This window comes from Phoca vitulina, unplaced genomic scaffold (assembly GCF_004348235.1).
Source record: "Phoca vitulina isolate PV1807 unplaced genomic scaffold, GSC_HSeal_1.0 scaffold22, whole genome shotgun sequence".
Lineage (NCBI taxonomy): Eukaryota > Metazoa > Chordata > Mammalia > Carnivora > Phocidae > Phoca > Phoca vitulina.
In genome coordinates, this window is record NW_022589725.1 from 10,734,015 (window position 1) to 10,760,212 (window position 26,198).

The 26,198-nt window shown below is 44.1% G+C and overlaps 1 protein-coding gene across 3 annotated transcripts in view; it reads right to left on the reverse strand.

Moving 5' to 3' along the window:
* Positions 1 to 5: 5 nt before the first annotated feature.
* Positions 6 to 26,198, reverse strand: part of ACSS2 (acyl-CoA synthetase short chain family member 2) — a 47,330-nt gene continuing 21,137 nt past the window's right edge. Inside the window, exons 3-18 of one of the 3 annotated variants that reach the window (XM_032420084.1) lie at positions 13,915 to 14,006; positions 13,605 to 13,708; positions 13,286 to 13,358; positions 12,928 to 13,003; positions 12,654 to 12,768; positions 7,004 to 7,141; positions 6,511 to 6,681; positions 6,098 to 6,231; positions 5,770 to 5,902; positions 5,632 to 5,688; positions 5,363 to 5,443; positions 4,079 to 4,187; positions 2,448 to 2,516; positions 1,933 to 2,109; positions 1,036 to 1,110; positions 6 to 892 (exon numbers count right to left, since the gene is read on the reverse strand). In XM_032420084.1, the coding sequence (XP_032275975.1) occupies positions 765 to 892; positions 1,036 to 1,110; positions 1,933 to 2,109; positions 2,448 to 2,516; positions 4,079 to 4,187; positions 5,363 to 5,443; positions 5,632 to 5,688; positions 5,770 to 5,902; positions 6,098 to 6,231; positions 6,511 to 6,681; positions 7,004 to 7,141; positions 12,654 to 12,768; positions 12,928 to 13,003; positions 13,286 to 13,358; positions 13,605 to 13,708; positions 13,915 to 14,006 (1,732 nt within the window). In that variant the 3' untranslated portion in view covers positions 6 to 764. Of the gene's footprint in view, positions 893 to 1,035; positions 1,111 to 1,468; positions 2,110 to 2,447; positions 2,517 to 4,078; positions 4,188 to 5,362; positions 5,444 to 5,631; positions 5,689 to 5,769; positions 5,903 to 6,097; positions 6,232 to 6,510; positions 6,682 to 7,003; positions 7,142 to 12,653; positions 12,769 to 12,927; positions 13,004 to 13,285; positions 13,359 to 13,604; positions 13,709 to 13,914; positions 14,007 to 26,198 lie in introns of those variants that run through there. The other 2 variants (XM_032420082.1, XM_032420083.1) reach the window with 2 other exon arrangements.

Genomic DNA, 26,198 nt, shown 5'->3' on the forward strand with positions numbered 1-26,198 from the left:
ACCACCTTTTTAAGGTCATAGACTTTATTCCTACAACCGGAGCCTGAGCATGACGGGCAAGAAAAGAAGAGTTTCATCTGAGAGTGTCTCTTATGGGCAGGACTGTTCATGGAAGGGTGGGAACAGAGGACAAGAAAGACAAACTCTTCTGGCCCTAGGAACAAAACACATTTATTCCAGCAAAGAAGCAGGTAATCTGAAAACCCTCTGGAAACAGCCTGTCTGCACATCCCCTGAAGCAAATGGGCAGACAAGCACTGCCATCTGGCACAAAAGAGAATTCAGATCTAGAACAGAAGCAGCAAAGTATTTTAAAAAAATAATAATCAATTCTTTTGGGACTCACACACAGGCATTTCTAAGGACAAATGCATATCCAGAGATAAGTACTGGTGCTTCCTGAGAGAGCTGACATAGGATTACAGAGCTGCCTCCCTGCTTCAGTCTAGACCCTCACCTGCCTTCTGCATACTTAACTTGGGTAAGGGACATGACCTTCAGGTCCCTGTTCTGGGCTCCAAGGGCTCTTGAGGTCTAGGGGCACAGCAATCTGAGGCTAACCTGGGCCATGTCCCATCTATCTGGCAGCCACAGGAAGTTGCCTCCACCCAAGGGCAAAGCTGGTCCTTGGTCCCAGACAGCTGGTCAAGGGAGGTGGTGTGGGTCAGCACTGGCCCTCAGCACTCCTGGATGGGGACAGGGAGGGTGGGCAAAACTTTGGAAAGCCAAGCAGGGCGAAGCCTGGGTAAAGGGCAAGGTCTTGTTTACTGGATGGTCAGGCAGCGGTGGTTGAAGAGCTGGCAGATGACAGTTGGGTCAGCCACAGTAGACGTGTCCCCCAGGTCGTGGTCATTCTGAGCAATCTTCCGAAGCACCCGCCTCATGATTTTCCCTGGAGGACCACAGCCTTCTGGTTACCTGGTAATAGCATTGACCCACTCCAGCCCTGCCAAAGAGGCTTCCATCCACACACACTCCACCACCATTAGGCCTTGGCCAATCCCAAACCCAATCCCTTGAGGCCTCTGAACATACCTGAGCGGGTTTTAGGCAAGCCAGGTGCATTCTGGATATAATCCGGAGTGGCAATGGGGCCAATCTTTTCTCTAACTGTAACCAAGAAATCATTAAGCATTTCTTCAGTACCCTTAGCCACGCTCCCAAAAACCAAGGTAGAGATGGCTTTGTTCCCTCCCTATTTCCTCTCCAAGGCCCTGCCCACAGAGTCATTCTTGGAGTCATTGCCTATCTTTCTCTCTCTCTTTTTTTTTTGAAAGATTTTATTTATTTATTTATTTATTTGACAGAGACACAGCGAGAGAGGGAACATAAGCAGGGGGAGGGGGAGAGGGAGAAGCAGGCTTCCCGCTGAGCAGGGAGCCCGATGCGGGGCTCCATCCCAAGACCCTGGGATCATGACCTGAGCTGAAGGCAGACGCTTAACAACTGAGCCACCCAGGCGCCCCAGTCTTTCTCTCTTTTTAACACACTGTCTTTTACTATCTCATTTTATTTTAATCTACCTTCATGGAACTCAGACTCTAAAAATCAGCCTGCTAGAATTTAAATCCCAGTTTACTAGCAGTGTGGCCTTGGGCAAGTGACTTAACTTCTCTGAGCCTCAATTTCTTCATCTTTAGGATGGGAGTAACAATAGGATCTATTTCACAGTGGTGATTATCGGGATTAAATGGATTAATGCATTTAAAGGACTTAGCCCAGTGGTGGCACAGAGAATTCTATAAATGTCAGCCATTAGCATCCTAGTGGACAGACTAGTGGGGACTGAATGGGAAGAAGACAAGCAACCCCTAAGGCCCCCTGGGATCTGTCTGTGGTTCGCAGCTTGCTCTAGCCTCTCCCCAACAACTTGCTGTGCTAACTGGGTTGTCAGGTCAGACCCTACAGTCCCTGCTTGGGGAGGCTCCTCACTCTGCTTCTTGAGCTCCTCAGTGAGGGTGGGGCTGAAGGTGTAGCCATCGCACAGGGTGACAAAGCAGTAGAGGCATTCGCCCTTCACAGGATGAGGGTGGCCGACCACAGCTGCCTCTGCAATAGCTTCATGTTCCACAAGTGCTGATTCCACCTCTGCCGTGCTCAGCAGATGTCCTTGTCAAGGGAAAGCAAGTGCCATGAGAGAGATCCCAGCCTCTACCCCAGGCCCTGTTCCATCTATGCCAGCAGGACAGTCCTGGTCTGGTCAAGTGGGGAAGCCCCTTCATTCATTCCTCACATGACCTGCTTCAGTTGTCCCACCATCCCAGTTCCCCTCCTCCAGGCACATTCCAGTGTTTATCACTCTTCCTCCAAAATCTGTACCCAGAACTGAATGCTGCACTCCAAGCGTGGTTTGTCTAGAGGACATCCTGGCTCGCTCGGAAGGCTTTGGCTGGGACTTACTGGGAGAGTGGTGCTAACGAGAAGGGAAAAGGGTCTCTGGCCCTCACCAGATACATTTAGCATGTCATCAATCCTGCCAGTGATCCAGTAATAGCCATCCTGGTCCCGCCGGCAGCCTGGAAAGAGAAGAAATGCACAATGTAATGAATATCCCACAGTAGGATACATGATCCACATTACCAAAATGCTACACCCACTAATAGCCCCCTAACAAGTCTTCCTGCTTCTAAACTCTCCCACGTGGTAGCCAGGCTCCAAGACAGCTACACTGATTTCCACTTTCTGATATTCTGACTCCCGTGTAGTCCTCTTTCTCATTGTACTAGGGTTAGTCTCTGTAATCAATAGAATTTGGCAGAAGGGATGGTATGTCATTTCTGAAATTAGATTCTAGAAGACACTGTGGCATTCTCTCAGATGATTTGCTCTAGGGGAAGTCAGCTGCCATGTCATAAGTAGCCCTATGGAGAGGCACACGTGGTGAAGAACTGAGGGTTCCTGCCAACAGCCACATGAGTGAGCTTGGAAGTGTGTCCTCCAGGCTCAGTCAAACCTTCAAATGTCTGCAGCCCCAACCAACAGCTTCACTGCAACCCATGAGAGACTCTGAATGAGAACTACCGGCAAAGCCACTCACAAATTCCTGATCGTCAGAAACTGTATGAGATAATATTTGTTGTTTTAAGCTGCCATGTTTGGGGATAATTTTTTCCATGGCAATAGATAATTAATACACCCACCTGAAGTCTGTTCTCCATAAATCAAAGTTATTTTCTAAACAACAAATCAGTTCTTATCACTTCTCTGCTTACAAGCCCTAAAGGTCTCCCCCACTGTACACTGGATAAAATCCAAAGTCCCCACCGTGGCCCACAAGGCCCCACATTATCTACCTCTCCAACTTCATGTAACATTCTTCCCTTTGCTCACTACATGTCAGACACACAGGCTTCAGTCTGTTCCTCAGACATTTCAAGCTGGTGTCTCTGCACAGAACACTCACTCCAGATTTTCCCATGCCTGGCCTCCTTCTCACCCTGGAGGTCTCTGGTTAAACAAATATCACTTCAAAGAAGCCTTCTTTCACCATCCCATGTATGGTGGCCATTCCTGTAGACATTCTTTATCCTGTTACCCTATTTATTTTTCTTCATAGCACTTGTCACCGAGATAAGCTTATTCACCTGTTTGCTAAATTTATTGTCTGTCTCCCCTTACTAGAATATAAGCCCCCTGTGAACAGAGACCTTGCCTACCTTATTCATGGTAATAATCCCTGAACTTAGATCAGTGCCTAGACATAATACATGCTCAATAAGAAGCTATGGATGAAGGGATTGGTGGAGAGAGTCATGGGCAAACATAGGCTCCAGACATGTGGACGCATATGACATAGTAATACACAGTGCTACATGCCCTATTTCTTTTAGCACAGGAACAGTGGAAACAAGAACTTCTTGCCTCATATATCACGTCAGGTGGTACCATGCTGAGACCCTCCATGCAACACTCATTCCTGCTCTTAGTCTTCTCTACAGCTCTGCCTGGATATTAGACACTGACACATAGAATACGTTCCTCTCTGTCTTTCTTCACCACTAACCAATTCTTCCTGAAAATGGAAGGGGAAGGTACATGTCAAGGTGGGAGATATGGGAAAGGGATAGCCAAGGCTCACCATCTCCTGTTACATAGTAACCGGGGAACTTCTTAAAGTAGGTGGCCTCAAAGCGTTCATGGTTCCCATAGACTGTGCGCATGATTCCTGGCCAGGGCTGCTTGAACACCTAGGGAGTGAGAAAGGCACAGTGGTCACATGGGCTATACTGTGTCTCACTGAAAGACGAGACACTGTCTCACTCACAGCCTGGGCAATCACAGTTTTGCCCAGCCTGAGGAGAAATGGCCTGAATGCCCTTCCTGAGAAGAGGACAAAGTACAGGCTGTGGAGAAAGACAGTCCAGACTGAGAATCCTGGCTCTGCTACTTAGTGTGTGACCTCGGGTTAGTAACTTTGCCTCTCTAAGCTTCAGATCCTCTTCTGTAGATCAGAGAAAGTAATCTCATCCTCCCAAAGTTACTGTGAAGATTGAATTAATGGTATGTGGAAGTTGCCTAGTACAATGTTCTGCTAGTGATAAGCATTTAGTAAATTTGAGTCTCCTCAGGAAACCAAGTCCAGTTTGATACAAATGAAAATAGTCATATAAAAGTGAAAAAGTATTGCCCCAATCAATAACGTCCTGTGGTAGTAGATTGATGAGATGGATGAAATTCTAGGCTAAGAGTCAGAAGGCATGGATTTAAGTCCTGTCCTTGTTACTAACTTGCTCTTAGTAAAAGTAAAGTGGGATGGAGGGTGGAGAGTGGGGGCTGATGATCTTCCTACAAGTACTAATATAAAAATCACAACCGCTAACATTTGTTAAACACTAACTGTTAGGTTCTATGCTAAATCCGTCAAATGGATTATCTAATTTAATCGATCCAGCAACTTGAGGAGGCAAAGGTACTATATGACCCTATTTTACAAATGAAATTTAAGTTCAAAGGGGTTAGGCAACCTATCTGAAGTCACAGAAGAGGCAGAGCTAGGATTTGAACCCAAGCAGGCTGACTCTGGAGCCTGTATGATTCTCTACTATGTTATGAAGACTCCTTTCACACTAGAACTTTTGTCAAAGAGAGTTAGCACTAAGTCTTCCAGACCCCAAAAGGCATCATGAGGAAACTTGAGCAGAGTCCTTAAGAGCCAAAGTGGGCCAAAAGGCAGAGAGGCAGGCTAAATAACCAGAAGGATTTCCTCCAGGGTCTTGCAGAGGATAAACCCTCAACCATGGAGCTTTAGCCACAAGCACCTACCAGTAGAAATTAGGTTCTAAACTCTGAAGCATAGTACAGCATCCCTTGCTGTACTCTTTCCTCCCAACTCCTCAAAGACATCCAAGGATTAGGACCTCACCAGGTAACCTTCAGCTTCACCTTCCAACTCTTCCCCAGACTCATTCAAAATTGCAGGAGCTACACCAAAGAACGGGAAGGTCTAGAAGCAAACAGGAGACAGGACTCAAGGAGAGAAATGAGGCAACTGTGACTCAACTCTTTACCTCTCCCAGGGACCCTCAGAGCCCCAGGTTCCTCACACATATTAGTCTAGTCCCCCACCCTTTATCTAGGCCCAGAGACTCTACTCCTGCCTAGCCCAGTACCAGCCAAGGGAGCCTCACTCACAGCAGAACCAGGCTTCATTGGTGTGGCACCAGGGAGGGGGGTCAGCATATGGCCACCCTGTGGAAGTCAGAGATCGGGGGTTTGAGTCAGTCTTCCCACACTGTCCCTCAGCCCCAGCCTTCTGATTCCTTTACTCACTGTCTCTGTCTGCCAGAAGGTGTCCACGATGGAACAGCGCTGGGCACCTACCACCTGGTGGTACCACAGCCAGGCCTCAGGGTTAATGGGTTCACCCACTGTGCCTAACACCTGTAAGGATGCCCGGCTATGCCTTGGGCAGGGGAGTGGGAAGAAAGGAAGGCTCTGAGTACCACTGGGAACCAGGAAGACATGCCCAGGCTCTTCTGCCCCCTCCCCTATTCTAGGCCAAGGAGTTGGAACAGTGGAATGGAAAAGACTGTACACAAAGGCCAGCACCTAGCTCTGACGGACCCCCATGGGGCAACAGCTAGGGAGGGGGTCTCACCGGGTGACAGGCTCATCTCCAAACTTCATGAGCAGGCGGATAGCCGTGGGTGCTGTGTAGAACTTGGTCACCTTGTACTTGTCCACGATGTTCCACAGGCGGCTCACATCCGGGTATGTGGGAATCCCCTCAAACTGACCCCAGTGAAGGCTGGTCATTCCCAGTCCTTTCCAACAGTCCCTCAATTCCCCTATCATACCCCAGGCTCAATATTTTGCCCTTTCTGACACACCCATGTCTTCACTCCCTTACAGACAAGTCAACCCCCTCAGAATTCTTCTTTATCCAGGGAACAGCTCATTGTGTAAGTCCCCCTGTCCCTAGACCAAGGGGCCTTGGGAGACTGTCACCCAGGATCATCTTGTCCACCCCTAAGTAGGCCAAGTAGCCATGGGTCCCAGCTCCCTTCTCACCAAAACACCGGTGGCACCATTGGCCAGTGGCCCGTAGGTGACGTAGGAATGGCCAGTGATCCAGCCAATGTCTGCTGTGCACCAGAACACATCCTCTGCGTGGAAGTCAAACACATACTTGAAGGTCGTGGCCACATAGAGCATGTAGCCCCCAACAGTATGTACCACACCCTGGAGGAAGAATAGGGCCTCAGCTTGGAGACTTGGACTCACCCCCACAGAGCACCAAATGTAGGCTGGGCAGAGCTAGAGGAAGATCCTCCTCAGGGATTCTGGCCCTGCCAGCACCCCTTTCATAGCATCCATCTCTCTTCTGTCCCCTTTTCTCCATGTTCCCATCTCACACACCATACACATACATAGTCAGTCATCATTCATATCCACGCCCTAAGATGGTATTTCTGAGCCACTGGAATCACTCTCATACACACGAACATAATTCACTTCTCAACCCTACACAGCCACACACACACACACACACACACACACTTGCCTTGGGTTTGCCTGTAGAGCCACTGGTGTACAGGATGAAGAGTGAGTCCTCAGCATCACACCACTCAGGCTCACACTCATCCTCTGCCTCTTTCATGAGTTCATGCCACCACAAATCAACCCCTTGGTTCCAGGAGATCTGCAGGGTTAGGAAGACAGGAATGGGCAGGGAAGAACTGTGAACAGCTCAAGATAGGAGCAGAGATACACCTACCTGGCACCTGGGGTTGGGGAAGTCCTGCCAGGTGGAGGTGCTGGGAGGAGGGGGAGAAATGTGGAATGAGACAGAACAGGAGCAGAATAGCAGGCTTCTTGGGTACTCCTAACACCCTGCTCCCGAGCTCCCCTCATGTAGCCTCAGGCTGAGGAGGACACCTTGGTTGGTCCCTTCTCACCCTTTAGTTCTTAGCTGAAATGTAACCTTCGTAGAAGGGCTTTCCCTGAACAGTATCTGGTAGATTCCCAACCCCGCCCTCACCCTTGCTAGTATTCTTGACCACTACACCATATTTCCTTCCTATCCAGTACATATTTCTAGTTATTTAGTTGTTTGCTTGATTACTATCTCCCCAGCTAGATAGTGACCTCTATGAGAGCAGTGGCATGTCTTTTTTTCTTTTTTTCTTTATCCCCAACAGCTAGCAAAATGCCTGGCACTCAATATGCACTCTGTAAATTTTTGTTGGATGAATGAATATGCATACACAGGCCTACATACAAACATATGTACCTATGGGACTAGTGGCTTATCAGCAGGGATGCGGACACCACCCAATCCAGAAATGCAAAATTAGTCAGAGTCTGCAGGTGAAGCGGGCACCTGGCCCTGTTAGTATTGAAAAAAAAGTCAACAGCTTTTGGTCCAAGCACTTTTTCCTGAATGTCTAGACCTCATCAATATCTGTAGGTTCCTACCCTAGCTCCGCCCCTACCTTCACACCACTGGTGCCAATGGGTTTCCCATAGAGATATTTGCTTAAAGTTCCATTCAGCAGAAACCCTCCTTTAAGTTGGTGGAAAAGGACCAATATGGACTTCCTTTTCCCAGTAGAGGGATGTCCCCCTATACTAGAGTATCTTTGATAACTACTTTTGGATCTATCATCCTGAAATTTTCTAACCTCTCATTGAAACTATTTTACTTTCCTAATTATATCACCTCTTTGAACAGCCAGTTTTCAGAGTCTACTCTGTATTGAGGGAAGGTGGGATTCCCTGAACTTCTCCAAAAATTGCACTGGATCTCAATCCCGGTTCTGCCACTTGCTACCTATGTAGGTCCTTGGGCAAGTCACTTTACCTCCAGTTGGTCCTTTTTAAAATGAGGGTAGTCATTCTTTCTTTAATGGTCTCACAGGATTTGGGGAACATCAAAAGAAAAAGGCATTACCTAGAAAATATCATACCTTGAATTGTCCTGTGGGGTAGGAAAGACTGATGAATGTCAGGAAGGATAGAATTTAGTTCAGTTCCACTGAACTCCTCTGGGAAATAAATTCAAGGGTGTGAAAATGGGAACTGTTTGGGGTTTGCTTTAGCTGTCACAAAGCCCTTTCATATTCATTAGCTTCTTGTATGTTCAATGGTTCTGGCTGGCAGGTAGACATGATAATGTAAGAGAAATACCCTACTCCCTATTCCCATTATATGGCCATATGCTAGTTTATTGTGTACATAGTTGGTTAAAAAACCTCAAAGTGTTAAACACATACCTTGATAAATTACAAAATGACTCTCCAACCACTCTCCTCTTTCTGTACTATCTGCCCCTTACTTTAGAGAATTTGAAGCGTCTGGCACATAAACATCGTAAGAATGACAAGCTTAGGGGAGCCTGGGTGGCTAAGCTGGTTAAGCATCTGACTCTCGGTTTCGGCTCAGGTCATCATCTCATGGGTCGTGGGATCAAGATCGAGCCCTACATCGGGCTCAGTGTGGAGCCTGCTTGAAGATTCTCTCTGCCAACTGCCCCCGCTCGTGGGCTCTTTCTCTCTCTGAAGTAGATAAATAAGTCTTAAAAAAACAAAACAAAAGAATGACAAGTCCAGAGCGAGTGTGGCACCATTAAAAAAAAGAAGAAAAAGAAAGAAGAGAAAGAGGCTTGCCCACAAGCTAGAAAACACTAAAACACACCCTATTTTTTAGTGGAATAGCCATATGGGTCTACACATACATTGACACATGGAAATTTTTTTTCCTGCCAAATGATCTTCTTGAGATGAGGGCCTTAATGTATTTAAGCAGGGAAGTGTCAATATTGCTTTGGGCAAACGGTCTACAGTACTGGTCTACAGTACTGGTTTGAATTGTCATAGAAGAGGCACTAGGTACATATAAAGGCAAAGCATAGTTACACTGTGGCAATGAGGGGATTCTTATAATCTTGTAAAACTGTTTCCTTTGTGGGTATGTGGGTGAGAAGGGCCAGTACCCCAGGTGTGGAACTGATAACCAGCACCAGGAAGCAGGGTGAGTTCCATTAGTGGTTGGTTATGAATTCGGTGTGTGCCTATGAGGGCCCACAGCTTTGAACCAGGAAGGTTTCAATTTACTGAAATAAGAATTGATTTGGCCTTTGTCCTTGGACCAGGATAGCTTCAGGGAGGGCAACTGCCAGGTGTGAGAGAGGAACATGAGGAAGCCCATAGGAGACATGAGTGAGGAGAGTACCTCCATATTGTGCCAGGCCCTCCCTTTAAAGAATGCTTAAGGATGATGGGATGTGGAGCTCTCTCAAGATTTCTGCAGCTTTGGGGTACCTGGGTGGCTCAGTTGTTAAGCGTCTGCCTTCGGCTCAGGTCATGATCCCAGGGTCCTGGGATCGAGCCCCATATCGGGCTCCCTGCTTGGCGGGGAGCCTGCTTCTCCCTCTCTCACTCCCCCTGCTTGTGTTCCCTCTCTCACCAACTCTCCCTCTGTCAAATAAATAAATAAAATCTTAAAAAAAAAAAAAAAAAAGATTTCTGCAGCTTTGACTGCAATTATCAGACCAACAAACCTGGACTTTATAAGCCTATTCTTATGGTCTTTGGTTTTTTGATAACTGATTTTCACCTCCAAGAAACAAAAATCCAGGAGCCTGTGGCCTAAGGGTCTCTGGTATTAATAATTATAGGAGTTGGGGCGCCTAGGTGGCTCAGTCGTTAAGCATCTGCCTTCGGCTCAGGTCATGATCCCAGGGTCCTGGGATCGAGCCCCACATCGGGCTCCCTGCTCGGCGGGAAGCCTGCTTCTCCCTCTCCCACTCCCCCTGCTTGTGTTCCCTCTCTCGCTGTGTCTCTCTCTCTGTCAAATAAATAAATAAAATCTTTAAAAAAAATAATTAAAGGAGTTTATTTCTTTTCTGGTTTCCCTTTAGAAATGCCAGGCTGCCTGCTATGTTAAAAGCAATAAAAGCTAACATTTATAGAGTAGTTACTATGTGCCAAAAACCTTATATATACTGACAAAATCCTATCAGGTAGGTACAGTTATTATCCTTATTCTACAGATGGGGAAACTGAGGCAAGAGAGCTTAAGTAGTTTGTCCAAGCTTCCACAGTAGCACGTGACAGAACTAGGATCTGAACCCAAGTGGTCTGGCTCCAGAGTCTATACTTGAACCACTGAGTTTGTTACATCTTTCAAGAGAAATGTCTTAGGTCTCCGTCTGACTTTTAAAAGGAAAGTAATGTTCCCCGGGAATCAGATCTGTCTCCACCATGCTATAAGAGCAGAGAAAAAAGATTATATTTACCATTAGCAGAAGAGGTTAAGCATAGATTTAGAGTAAGACACCCTATGAGGATGGTAAATTCAGAGGAATAATGGGTTTTGTGTTTTGTTTTAATAAACAAAGCATTTAAGCCTGTATTATCATCTCTTCATTGCTGATACGGTAACTGAAACTGAGGAGAAGTGACTTATTCTAGGATATACAGCTAAAAATCGGTCTCTGGACTCCAAGCCCAGCCTTTCGCTAGTCTAATCTGCTTTGAGCCCCCACTTAGGAATCTCACATCTTAGAACCACCTACAAAGTAATTTTTTTTTTTTAAAGATTTTATTTATTTGACAGAGAGAGACACAGCGAGAGAGGGAACACAAGCAGGGGGAGCGGGAGAGGGAGAAGCAGGCTTCCCGCGGAGCGGGGAGCCCGATGCGGGGCTCGATCCCAGGACCCCGGGATCATGACCTGAGCCGAAGGCAGTCGCTTAACGACTGAGCCACCCAGGCGCCCCCTACAAAGTAATTTTTATTCAACCTAGCACTTAATTATATCAGAGAGTTTGTGTGCAGTTTATAAATCCCAAAGTAATATATAAATGTATTTAGGAATCTTCTCTGTTGTCCTATATAAAACTGAGGTTTTCAATTGTAATATATATCTAACTTCCCAACTTGATGGTGAATTCCCAAGGTCAAGTTCTGTACCTCCTCTACTCACTCTCCTCCTATCACCTAGGGCTCTGCCCCAGCTAAGTACATAGTAAAAACTTTCTGACAAGTCACTTGGTCCTCTCTCCCATAAAGGTTCTGAACAGCAGGAGTGCAATGGGATGCCTGTTGCTACCTCTCTCTGAGATCCATGCTCTATACCAGTTCAGAGAGGTAGCAACGGGCATTTTGTTTCATGACCCTTCAGAGTAACTTAGATGGCAGAGGACCCAGGGATAGAAAGAAAGGAGTTAGGTCTGGCAGCCACCTCAATGGAGAAAACAGGCAAAGAGCAGATGAAAACACAGACAAGCACACAGAGAAGCAGTACCCAAGGCGGTGCAGAGATGGATACCTGGGGCCAGATGCGTTTGGGTTTCTCTTTCGGCTTACCCTGTTAAGAGCCCACGGAAAGGGTGGTGAGCAGGGTCTGAGTATAGGGGAGTGGGAGGGAAAGGTCAGTGTGTCCCAAGCCTCTGCTGCCTCCTTTTCTTTAGGCTCCCCTCTTACTGGTCCTCCCAGCCTACATTTTCCTGATCTTGCTCCCAACCTCTATACACTCAGAACCCCTAATGCAGAATCTCCACAATCTCCCTAGACTAGACTATAGCCTCTCTAGCTCTGTGACCCTCAGGGCCCCTCAAGTCACAAATCTCAGGAACTTTTGTCCTTCTGGACCCTGGAGTTTTCATCCTTCATGCCCCTTAGACCTTTGGGCTTTTCCACCATTTCCACTAAAAGTGCTGGATCCAAAGCTAATAAGGGTCATATCGTGAGGGCCAAATCCTGATCCTTCCATGATGGGACCACATAGGTAGCCCACCCCAAGACAGAGACTAGTACACATAGTCACCCAAATCAGCCCATTTCTTTCTTTCTTTCCTTTCTTTTCTTTCATTCCTTATTGAAGTATAGTTGACTAAGCCCATTTCTAACCTAAGCCCAAGCCCTGGGGGTCCCTTGTACCCATCAGGATACCCCAACCAGCCCAGAGTCTCCCTTACAATCTAAGGGAGACTCATGCTAAGTTGCCAAGGTACAGGGGACTCCCTACCCAACATTCAAGGTCAAAGTCCCCCAGCTCCCTACCAGCCCTGCCAGAGGAGGCATTCCTAGGATTGCTCCCAGATCCTCTCAGCATTATGTTAAGGAAGGAAAGAAGCATATCAAGAACTTCCTGGGCTGAAGAGGGAGCCAATTTGAGCCCAGAGGAAAGCATAGCAGTACCAGACTCACCTGTACATCCGGGCATGGCCTCTTAATGGGGGGGGATTGGCTGAGAGAGTCACCTGTGCCCAGCTCTGCCCGCCCCAGGTGCTTGACCACAATGCAGCACCTCACTTGGAAAGCCCTAGAAGAAGGAAAAACCTGAAGTGGTAGGCTAGTTGGCTCAAAAGAGAATTTGGGAGGACCCACCCATGTCCATCTAAGATAGAGGGGACAAAGGGAACCTGTTACTGGGGAAAAGCCCAGTTGACTCAGAGCAGTAGCCAATACCAAACATACTTACTTCTCCCGACACTTCTCCAGGGCCTCGTCAGCCAGCTCCTTCAGGTTCACAAGCTTTTCCCCCCTGTAGAAGGCATCTTTGGGGAGCAACAGACATTCCAGGCCTTAGGAAGGTACCACACTCCTAGCCCCTTATCCCTAGTGAGCACAATGTTCATGGAGCCCTTTCTGAGGTAGGCCTCTTGACTCTGGCTCTTCCAATTGATTTGAGCTGACAGAGGGTCAGGTGAGGTGGAATCAGGAGTAAGGGTAGGCAATCCCTACCCTCTATGCTGAGCAGTCGCAAATACCAACTAGCTGATTAGAGATCAAAACTTCGGGTGTGGTGGTTCTGGAAAAGGGGTGAGAGAATTAGTCACCTGTAGTGATAAGAAGGCTGCAACTGGAATCCAGGATCCGTTCACAAAGAGACTCTGCAGAGAAGCCTGCAAACTAGGGAAAGGAAGAAAGACTGAGGGAGAGGAGGACCTAGGAATTAAGTAAACAAGGAAAGGAGACACTCATAAAACCTTCAGGGTTTCTAAACTATGGTCCTAGAAGAAACTGGATATGGAACCTATGACACAAACATTCTAAACTCCTTAGTCTGGTTCTTAAGATCCTCCATCATCCAGGCCCAACCTACTTCTCCAGAGCCCCACCCCCCACTAGGTCTCTTTTTCCAGTCCAAATTCCTACCACAATGGAGTGCAGAGCCCCAAGGCGGGCACATGCCAGCATGGCCACCACAAGCTCCGGTATCATGGGCATGTAAATGGCCACTCGGTCACCCTTCCGAATGCCTGCAAATAAAGGACACAGATCATGGACCAGGGACCCTTCCTGCTGCTACTTGCTCCTTCTCATTCAGCTACTGCCCCCCACCACAGCTGACCTTTTCTGTTCCCCTATTACCACATTTCTTCCATTCCTTGTCTACTTCCCCCAAGTCCTCAGATACCCCAAGGCAGGACCCTCCAGTCCCCTTCTTATACCCCCCGACACTCACCCTGTTTTTGGAGAACATTGCTGAATCGACACACTTGGACCAGAAGCTCACGATATGTGATCTGGGTGGTCTCCTCTGGTTCATTGCCCTCCCTGAAATACATCAGAAAAAATCAATCAGTCATTAGGGAATATAACCTCTTCCCCCACACAAAAAATAGGAATAGTCATAATAGCCATTCAGGAACACCAAGGCTCCTTATGAATGTCCTGTGAGGGTGAGCTGTCTGCCATCACACCTTGAATTGACTGGTCAGATACTTTGGCCTTTTACAGTATACTTTATACACAAGCTGTGTGTCATTGGAAAATGCAGTGTCCATCTGTGAGCCTCATTTAGGTTGGTAAAATGGGATGATGGTCCTTTCTCTTTCATCGTAGGGATGTATTAAGGAGAAATGATATCACAGATGTTATTCTTCCTGAGCACAGTGTCAAGACTGCACTGGTGTTATTCAAAGTGGGGTCTCCAGATCACTTGCACCCAAGGGAACTTATTAAAATGTAGATTCCTGAGCCCCAACTCAGACCTACTGAATCAGAATCACAGAGTCCAAGAATCTGCCTCTCTATTACAAGCTGGTATAAAGATGCAGTTGGTGATTCTTTTTTTTTTTTTTAAGATTTATTTATTTTAGAGAGAGAGAAAGAGCATGAGCGGGAGGGGTAGAGGGAGAGAGAATCTCAAGCAGACTCTGTGCTTAGTGTGGAGCCAACGCAGGGCTTGATCTCATGACCCCGAGATCACAAACTGAGCCAAAACCAAGAGTCAGATGCTCAACTGACTGCACCACCCAGGCGCCCCTCAGTTGGTGATTCCGATACACATTTAAAGTTTCAGGGGCGACTGGGTGGCTAAGTCGGTTAGGTGTCCAACTCTTGATTTCGGCTCAGGTCATAATCTCTGGGTTGTGAGATTGAGCCCCATGTCGGGTTCAGTGCTGGGCGTGGAGCCTGCCTAAGATTCGCTCTTTCCCTCTCCCTCTGCCCCTCCCCTCTCCCCCCCTCTAAAAAAATAAATAAAAAATAAAGTTTCAGAACCACTACACTTTATCATCTGATTTCTGTCTACCTCCTCAGCCTTGCCTGTCCTTCCTAGGTTTCAGCCTAGTTTCCTTCACACTTGCTTACTGAACAACTAGTTATATGCTATATACATATATAGAAATAAGGCACTGATGAACAAGACAAGCAAGATCCCTGACAACATGGAGCTTATATTCCAAAAACAGTTCAAAAATTATACAAGTAACAAATACAGCCAAGATACTTTCAGATGATAAGCATTATGAAGGATATAAAGAATGATATAATAATGAGTAACTAATTGGAAATACTTTTTTAAAAAGACATCTTAAGGAACTTCCATGACTGTATGTGAAGATTTAATGACCCCCGGTGGGTTTATTTTCAATTTTATGATTTTTTTGAATAATACATATAAACAAATGGTACTACAAAAAAAGATATGTAATGAGAAGTGTCCCTCCCACCCCTATTCCCCAGTCACCCTGCCAATTGGCAACCACTGTTCGTACTATGTTATGTAACTTTCCAGAAATAGTCAGTATGCAGACAGGACCACTCCTAATAGGTTGGAGGGTGTAGAGCAACTGAACTAATGTGAAGTGGCCAAGATAATCACTTTGGAAGAAGACTACACTGTTAGCATCTTTCATAAGATCCTTCAGATCATATATCCTTCGGATATCACTGAAGATAGAAATTTAAAAACTAAATTTAAAAAATTGAATTTCAATACAGTTCAGAAGAGAGATAAGTACCTCACAGTCCCCAGCCAGTCCATAGATGGGAAGAGCTGTTTGAACCATGGGACAGGCCTATTATAGAAGCATTACATATATGTATTTATGTTTACATATTCTTGTTTTTTCTATACAAAGATGGTATACAATACACACTATTCTGTATAGTGTTTTTTATTGAGTATAATATATATCCAATAAACTACATGAATATTAAGTATAGAGCTCAATCATCTTGCTTTTTTAAAAATTTAACAATATACCTTGATATAATTCTCCATCAAGACTTACAGTGCTGTTTCATTTTCTTTGTCATCTGCATAATGTTCCACAGTTTGTATGTGCCATAGTTTATCTAACAAATAAATGCTTCAATGAATATCCTTATTCAAATGTCATTTTACTCATTGCAAATATATCTGCAGGATAAATTACTAGAAATGAAATTGTTGGGTCAAAGGATATGTGCATTTTAAATATTAATGAACATTAGAGGACAACTACTTTAAATAATGGTCAGAGAAAGCCTCCCCCTGGGGAGGTGATACTTGAGCTAAAAGACGCAAGTAATGAGAAGTAGTCAACCATATGAATTCTTGAGAAGGGTATCCTGAGCAGAGAGAACATCAAAATTTGGAAAGGCAATAAGGCAGTAAAGAACTTGGCCTATTCAAAGAACAGTAAGGGAGACAGCATGGCTGAAGCATAGTGAACAAGAAGAAAGGTAAGAATGAGAGTTACGCAGCAGCCAGATCACATAGGGCCTTGTAGTCATGGTAAGAAGTTTGAATTTTATTCTAAGTGGGATCCTTCTGGCTTCCTATACACAAAAGCCGACCTCCACACTTTTGATCATGCCATTGGCCCTGCTCAGAACGCCTTCCCCTCTCCTTCTGGCACCAGTACCACATAGCCCTCCCTAAATACTGCAGGCCATTGCTCCCCCTCTCTTTCCTTACTACCCAGAGTACTCAAGAAAGAGGTAACTAAAACCCAGAGAGATGTAGTAGCTTGGCCAAGGTCAAACAATAAGTGGTAGAGCCAAGAATAGATCCTCAGGTCTTCTCATTTCAAGGCACAACTCCTTTGCCTCATAGTGTGAAGGACAGGGACTAGCAGGGAAACCAGGCCTTGGAGGTTACACAGAAGATTATCAGCCTCTTTCCAGCTCCTGGCTTGATGAGTCAGTTACTATCCTCTCCTTGGCTTAGCCCTCCTAGGGCTAAGAGGAGTCAAGCACAGAGAGCTCTCTAAAGTAAGAAGGTACACAGAGAGAGGAAACTGGCAAATGGCCCTGAATGCCAGAGGCAAAAAGCCATGTTCTTAACTGGCCCACTGATGAGTGCCACAGAAACTTCAGAACATCTCATTATGGCTAAATGCCGACATACACCACACACCCATGCACACATATCCCCACATGTGTACCACATACCAGCTCACCTGTGTGTACTCGCATGCATAAAATCACATATACTAATATACAAAACATTGTAGGCATAAAAGCTGCCCATTTGTACACAGAGGCACAAATAAGGAGAAATATATGGACCCAGAACTCAAACATGGGCTATCTGCAAGTACATGCACCACACTTACGTACCCACCTATGGGCACAGCTTGCCCCTCCCAAAACATTAGCAAATCATTGTTTTATTTGCTTCACATAACTTTCCATTATCTGAAATTATCTCATGTATTTTATTTGCTTGTGTATTACCTGTGTCTTTTATTGAAATATAAGCTCCATGGTAACAGAGAATTTGCCTGTCTTGTTCATTACTACATCCCTAGAACCTAGAATAGAGCTTGGTACATAGAAGGTATACAGGAACAGACAAGCACAAACCTGTATAAGAATTGCTTACTCGAGCCCACTTCTAGTTACACACACATACACACACACCCCACAGTGTACACTCCTCTCCCAGGCTCTGGGCTCAAGTTATGCATTATTGATACAGGCACCTTACTCCTTCCAGTGTCTTCTTTCTCTGACATACACACCAGGCTGGGGCCCCTGGCTCATTAGGAGGAGGAGGTGAACAGAATACTGGCCTACTGCAGCTCCCAAGCCCTCTAGGATGTTAAGAAATTTTTTTTTTTTTTTAAGATTTTATTTATTTATTTGAGAGAGGATGAGAGGAGAGAGAGAGCACATGAGGGGGGGAGGGTCAGAGGGAGAAGCAGACTCCCTGCTGAGCAGGGAGCCCGACGCGGGACTCGATCCCGGGACTCGAGGATCATGACCTGAGCCGAAGGCAGTCGCCCAACCAACTGAGCCACCCAGGCGCCCAAGAAATTTTTTAAAAAAGATTTTATTTATTTATTTGCCAGAGAGAAAGCGTGCGCGAGACAGCGAGAGTATAAGAAGAGGGAGCAGCAGGCAGAGGGAGAAGCAGGGTCCCCGCTGAATAAGGAGCCTGAAGCCAGGCTCGATCCCAGGGCCCTGGGATCATGACCTGAGCCAAAGGCAGACGCTTAACCGACTAAGCCACCCAGGCGCCCCAGATGGATGTTAAGAATTTTTAAAAGAACATTCAGTTTAGTCTCCTAACTCCAAAGAGATCCAAAGAGGCCACTTAATGTGCTCAAGGTCACATGGTGCATTGTGGCACAGAAGATTTCACTTTCCTTGTGATCTATTTCCTTGTGTACTACCTTTTTTACATTTATTGGGGCTTTCTATTTCCCATTACACCTTGGGTTCTTGGAGGGCAGGGATCATGTCCTCTTCCTCTCGATCTCCTCCAAGCTCAGTTAGCACAGTAAGTACTTAAGGTTCATGGTTGAATCATAGAAAACCTGATAATTGATTAATGACAGGGAAGACTGGGACTCCCCTCTTTATATGAGGGACAGTCACTGTATTGGAGATTTTAGTTCCCTAGACGAGCAGAAAAGTAAGGCACAGGATAGAGGAAAGAGCTGGGGGGAAAAATAGGTGGAAAAAGTTAGGTTCTTCACAGAAACAGAGGGCAGGATCTAACCTGGTGGGTTAGGCCTTCTAGAGGAGAAAAACCCAGATGAGAAAAGGAGTCAAACCTATTATGAGCTGTTTAGCCTGGAGAAGAGAAGATATTGAGATACATGATAGTAAGTTTCAATATCTGTATCTTTGTTGCTTCTACTCTGGTTCAGACCACCTTCATCTCTTGCCTGGATGACCACAATGGCCCCAAACTGGTCTCCCACTTCACTCTTACCCTCTTCCAATCCATACATCATCTGGAATAATCTATTAAAAACATAAACCAGATTATATCACCTACTGCTTAAAATCCTTTAGTGGCTTTCATTGCATGTAGAAGAAAATCCAAACTTCTACTATGCCTTGTATCTTCTCCAACTCATGTTGTGCCATTGTCCCATTTTGCTCAATAGACTCCAAACACATTATCAGCCTTCTTACTGATAGAATATGCCATGTTCTTCCCCCAGTTTTTCAAACGGTTTGCTCTAGGTCATGCTTCAGATCACTCTAAGTAGCATCAGCCCTTCCTATTGTTCTTCATCACAACACTGTTCATTTTTTTCATAGCATTTTTCAAGCTACAATTGTATTATTTTTTGTTTTGTTTTTTTTATGTTGGCATTTTATTTTATTTTTATTATGTTCTGTTAATCACCATACATTACATCATTTATAATTATATTATTATTTATTTTTCTAATTGTCCGTCTCGCCTACTAGACTGTACGCTTCCTGAAGGCATAGACCAAATTGGTTTTGTTTACTGCTGAATCCCCAGTGCCTTGCAAAGGCTTGTATATAGTCAGTGCTCAGTAAGTATTTACTGAATAAATGAATGAACCTGAAGGATTATTATGCGAAAGAAGCAGACTAGTGTTATGTAACTACAAATGGAAGAGGTGGGTCAATTGGGAGATTTCAATATAAGGAAAGCCTTTCTAACTGTCAGAACTGTCCAATGATAGAAGATATTCCTTCAGGAGCTTCCTAACTCTGTATAAAATCTGGGATTTGCAGGGATCGTAAAGAGCAGACTCCAAGACATGGCTGGGACCAACCAAGCATGGCCAATGTGTCTCAAAGCATGGTCACACAGTGTTAATAATGCAAATTCCAAGGCCCCACCCCATATAGCTGCTATATAGGATTGTACAGATTGGGCCAAAAAACCCTGACACCTACTAGATCATTTTCCAGGGAGTGGGGGCCTTAGAATTCTCATTTTATAAGCAACCCATGTCATACGTGTTTTCTGAAGTTTGAGATGACCTTTAAGGTTCTTCCAACTTTGAGATTCTTTGATTATGTAAAATTAAGAAAACATGTGAAATAATGTATTCTATGATCCATAAAGCACTGCACAAATGTGAGGCACTCAGATGTAGGTATACCCTCAAGTCATTTTCCCTTTCACCAAGGGAAGAGGGAGTGGGAGCAACATAACTTTACTAATTAGCAGACTGATGTTCCCTCTGGATACTCCTGCCCTAGTCACAGTGAAGAGGGAGAAAGGCTGGAGGAGGAGGTGAGAGGAGGCACACCCCAAAGACTGAATCATAAATCACTTAGAATGCCAGAGGAGGACAGGGCTTTCAATGTCCACCACCCTTATTTACAGATGAGAAACCTAATACAGTGATGGCCTCAAGGTTACTTAGCACATTAGTAGCCCCATTATTCTAAAGCAGTGCTATCCAACATAATAGCCACAAGCCACATATAGCTATTGAACATGTGAAATATGGCAGAAGAACTAAATGTTTAATTTTATTTAATTTTAATTATTTTAAATATTAATAGTCACCTATGTCTAGTTACAGTATCTAAATGTCTAGTTTAGGCATTTCTCCTCCTAAACAACATGGCCTCCAAAAGGAGGATGTTTTTTTCCAAAGTCAGAATTAGCATTAGGAAGAAAATCAAACTGTAGGTGTCCTGAGAACTGTAGAGTTGAAGTCCACCAAGGATGGATTTTAGCATACTTGTAATTACCCAAGAGAATTAAAAACATATACTCCTACAAAAGCTTGTACACAACTGTTCATAGCAGCATTATTCATGATATTAAAAAGAGAAAACAATCCAGATATCCATCAACTGAAGAAAGGATAAATAAAATGTGGTATATCTATATAATGGAATATTATCTAGCATAAAAAGGAACGAAGTACTAAGTCAATCAGAGAAAGACAATTATCATATGATCTCACTGATATGTGGAATTTGAGAAACAAGGCAGAGCATCATAGGGAAAGAGAGGAAAAAATGAAACAAGACGAAACCAGAGAGGGAGACAAACCATAAGAGACTCTTAATCTCAGGAAATAAACTGAGGGTTGCTGGAGTGGATGGGGGTGGGAGGGATGGGGTGGCTGGGTGATGGACACTGGGGAGGGTATGTGTTGTGGTGAACGCTATGTATTGTGTAAGACTTATGAACCACAGACCTGTACCCCTGAAACAAATAATACATTATATGTTAATAATAATAAAAAATTGTAAAATTAATAAATTAATAAATTTAAAAAAAAAGAAATGAAGTACTGATACATGCTACAACACTTGTGAACCTTTAAAAGATTATGGTAAGTAAAAGAAGCTGGGAAAAAAGGCCACATGTTGTATGATTCCATTTATATGAAATGTGCAGAATAGTCAGAGCCATAGAGACAGAAAATAGATTAGTGGTTGCCCAGGGCTACAGTGGGAAAAGTTGGAGGAAAATGAGGAGTGACTGCTAATGAATATGGGGTTTCTTTTTGGGGTGGTGAAAATGTTCTAAAATTGGTTGTGATGGGGGCACCTGGGTGGCTCAGTCGGTTGGGCATCTGCCTTCGGCTTGGGTCATGATCCCAGGATCCTGGGATCAAGCCCCGCGTCAGGCTCTCTGCTCAGCGGGAGCCTGCTTCTCCCTCTCCTGCCACTCTCCCTGCTTGTACTCTCTCTGTGTCAAATAAATAAAGAAAATCTTTTAAAAATAAATAAAATAAGATAAAATTGGCTGTGATGATGATTGTACAACTCTGTGAATATAACAAAAATCACTGACTTGTACACTTTAAATGGGTAAGTTGCATGGTATGAATTATATCTCAAATCTTAAAATTTTGTGATTTTGATTAGAATTGCAATAACATACAGATTAATTTGGAAAGACAGACATCTTTACAAATCTTCCTTTCTAGAAGGTTTGCCTCTTAGCACTAGTCATTTATTCATTCATTCATACTGTTCATTCATTCATTCTCTTTCTATTTGCCTAAAGATTTGGCACTTATTTATTTTATTTTATTATTTTTTTTAATTTTATGGAATTTTTTTTTAAAGATTTTTATTTATTTGACAGAGAGACACAGCAAGAGAGGGAACACAAGCAGGGGGAGGGGGAGAAGGAGAAGCAGGCTTCCCATGGAGCAGGAAGCCTGATGTGGGGCTTGATCCCAGGACCCAGGGATCACGACCTGAGCCCAAGGCAGACACTTAATGACTGAGCCACCCAGGCACCCCAGCACTTATTTATTTTAATGTTATAGTCATATGTATACATCTGTTTCCTTCACTGGACTGTAAGTTCCTTAAAGGCAGACAAGACATCTTTTTATCTTTTTCCTCCTCAGTGCTTAGCATAAAATTTGACACACAGTGGGTACTTAATACATAATTGTGAAATAAATGGGAGAAAGAAAAAGAAAGTAAGAAAGTAAGTTAGTTCTCTGCTCATATGACCAGCCAGATCCAGGCTGATCAGAGCGAGGAAACATGGAAAGAAAGGGGATTATAGAGGATACAAACAAAGTAGATAGATGCTAGACAGGCAGGGGGAAATGGTAGACATAGAGGGAGAAGAGTGTAAAACGTATGGAATGGGATCTGGAGAAATATCAAGAAGAGTTTCTTGAGTCCCTACAATGAGCTCAGTTCTGGACTCTGCCATGGGAGAGACTGCAATAAGACCCTGGAGTTGAGGTTCAGGTTATGGGACTTGTGCTTTGCAATCTGGGCTATTATTGCATCCTGTCCTCATGCCAGCTATTTTCAGGCTTTGATCCAGGAAACTTGTGCCTGTTCCCTTTAGCCTAAGTGGCTTTGGTGCCAGTTGGATTCTGCAACTCTTCTCTGTTGACAAGGCAGACCTAGGTCAGTATAGAAGGTAACACTTTCCCACTGCTTACATGCCTACTTACAGGAGGGAAATCATATACACTCGTTCCTTCCATACTATGCACTATGCTAGCCTTACCCAAAACAAGTGAATGAGGGCAGTCCTCTCAGATCCTTTATTATCACAGCATTTGGAATGTTGCCTAAAACAGAAATATGCCTAGAGCAGAAAAAGAAAGTGGAAAGAACAGCAGAGGGCACTGTTTTATACGTACATCGGGTGTCTCAATTTTGACACATGCAAAAATACTTATTACAATGGTTCTTTGTTATTTAGGTAGATAGCATGGTTGAAATCATTAGTGTTCATGGTAGGGTACTCTATTCCTATGGGTAGTTGAGCAGGAAAAGTTTTAAGAGAGTAAGTGTCCAGATTCTCAACTTCCATATGTAATCTTTCCTAACACTGATCTGTCTGCGTTGGTTCTCCTTTTTCACTTTATCCTTCACAAATATACTTCTCCCACTCTATTTAAAAAAAAAAAAAAGGAGGCACCTGGGTGGTTCAGTCGGTTGGGGGTCTGCCTTCGGCTCAGGTCATGATCGCGGGGTCCTGGGATTGAGCCCCGAGCCCCACCTCGGACTACCTCCTCAGCAAGGAGTCCTCTTCTCCCTCTGCCCGTCCCCTGCTTGTGCATGGGCGCTCTCTCTCTCCCTCAAATAAATAAATAAAATCTTTAAAAAATAAAAATAATTTTTTAAATGCCATCTCTCTCTCTTATCCCAAACATTATGCCTATACCATGCCAAGGTTAAAAAACAACAACAACAAAAAACAAAAACCCTCCAGAGTGCCAAAGGGACAATTTGAGAACTGTTAACCTCAGAGGGAAAGGCCCAAGAGAGCAAATCAGAGAGCTTTCTTAAGAAATCAATACTGAAAGGAGTAATATCTTAATTTATCCAGGTGACAAACTCATGGTAACACTACTTGCCTTATTTCTCTTAGAATTATAATTCAGAAGTTAAATAGTTATCATATTTATTTTAATCGAAAAAGAAGTTGGGCATTTTCTAACAAAGTAAATCTCATTTGGCTGATTTGTTAGCAGTGAGAACTTGCTACGCAAATTAGGTTATATGGTGGACATTTTCTATAGATTATATGAGCTGGTGGACATTTTCTATAGATTATATGAGCTAAATTTGCAGTTCCAAGATTTCAAAAAAGATATATGAAATATATACATGTATATAACAGAAAACACATTGGAAATTATTTTTTTGCAATTATTATTTTTTAAAGACTTTATTTATTTGAGAGAGAGAGAGCACGAGTGCACGCACACAAGCCCAGGGGAGGGGCAGAGGGAGAGGGAGAAGCAGGCTCCCTGCTGAGCAAGGAGCCTGAGATGGGGCTTGATCCCAGAACCCTGGGATCTTGACCAGAGCTGAAGGCAGATGCTTAACCAAATGAGCCACCCAGGTGCCCCAATTTTTGCAATTATTTAATCTTATGATAAAATGTTTAAATGTGAACTTCAAAATGTGTAAAGAGTTACATAATTTTTCAAAACTCTTTTAGATATATAATTTTAAAAGTTTCAGACCACCAATCTAAATAATTATTTTTCTGGGGCACCTGGGTAGCACAGTCAGTTAAGCATCCAACTCTTGGTTATGGCTCAGGTTGTGATCTCAAGGTCGTGAGATCAAGCCCCATGTTGGACTCCATGGGCTCCTCACTCAGTGTGGAGTCTGCTTGAGATTCTCTCTCCCTCTCCCTCTACCCCTCCTGCTCATCTCTCTCAAATAAATAAATTAAATAAATAAATAAATAAATAAATAAATAAATAAATAAAACAAATACATATTTTTCAAAGGTATCCTGCAACTGCCCACCACATCTGAGGATGTTATAAAAATACAAGTCATAAGTCTTATCCTTTGGAGATTCTGATTTGATAGGCTGGTGGGATCCAGGAATCTGGATTATTAACAAGATCCTCAGATAATTATTTGGAGTCACCAGACCTAGATCTATTGTTTACCCCTAATTCAATGTATGAATTTACACAAATTTTCCCCTCTCTCTGAGCCTCAGTTTCCTTCTCCATAAAGTATTAGAGGGGAGGAGAGAGAAGACTGGTATTAGACTAGATAATTTCTTTTTTTTTTTTAAGATTTTATTTATTTATTTGACAGAGAGAGACACAGAGAGAGAGGGAACACAAGCAGGGGGAGTGAGAGAGGGAGAAGCAGGCCTCCCGCCGAGCAGGGAGCCCGATGTGGGGCTCGGTCCCAGGACCCTGGGATCATGACCTGAGCCGAAGGCAGACGCTTAATGACTGAGCCACCCAGGTGCCCCTAGACTAGATAATTTCTAATGTATCTTAGACTCCTTGATTCTCATTACTTCCTTTCAGAGGCAGGAGAATGGGTCCTAAAAGTCAGTTTCAGAGAAAAGAGGTTTTATTTACATAGGGGCAGGGTACAGTGGGGAGAACAAACTTAGCTGAGGTAGAGGCCAAATAGAAGTAAATAAAATAAAATTAATAAAAATAAGGGGCACCTGGGTGACTTGGGTCATGATCTCGGGGTCATAGGATTGAGCCCCACATCGGGCTCTGCACTCAGCATGGAGTCTGCTTGAGATCCCCTCTCCCCTTCCTTCTACCCCTCCCCCTGCTCATGCTTGTGCTCTCTCTCTCTCTCTCAGTCTAAAATAAATAAATAAAATCCTTTTTAAAAAAGTAATAAAATAAAACCTGACATGCCTGTCTCACACGGTATTTGTGTAGATCAAATGGGAATCCAGCTAATTCCGTACACGAGTATGGAATAAAACTACATTAGAGGATAATCCTTTACCTGATCCTTACAGCTACTTTAGCAATAGGTAGAGCAGGTATAATTATCCCCGTTTTAAAGATCCAAGAAATCCAGAGGAAGTGGCTTGCCAAGGCTACACAATGGGATTAAGAAAAATCTGTAACTAGGTCCCAAGTTTCTGACTTCCAGGCTAGTGTTTGTTGAACTACACCAATTTGGAGTTTACTGAAATGGACATAGAGAAGACTCTTTCCTAAGAATCTCCAGGAACACTGTGAGGAAGAGTGAAGGACACTCTCATCCACTTTGAGCTTTAGCCCATGGTCAAGATCATGCACACCACAATCTCTTCAATATCTTGAGAACTTCCTGAAAGACCCAAAACCTCTGGCAAGGAAGTCTGCATATGTCTACCTTCACAGTCAAGCACTGTACAGTCACTTTGCTCCTAGAGACATGACCCCCATTCTCTGAAATAAGGCAAAATACATTGTCTCCAACATTCTCTTCCTAAATAAAATTCCAGCTCACAGGCAAAAATCTTGCCGCACCCTCCCAGAATGTGAGCTCCATGAGGACAAGGACCAGATCTCTTTTGTTTATTGCTATGTC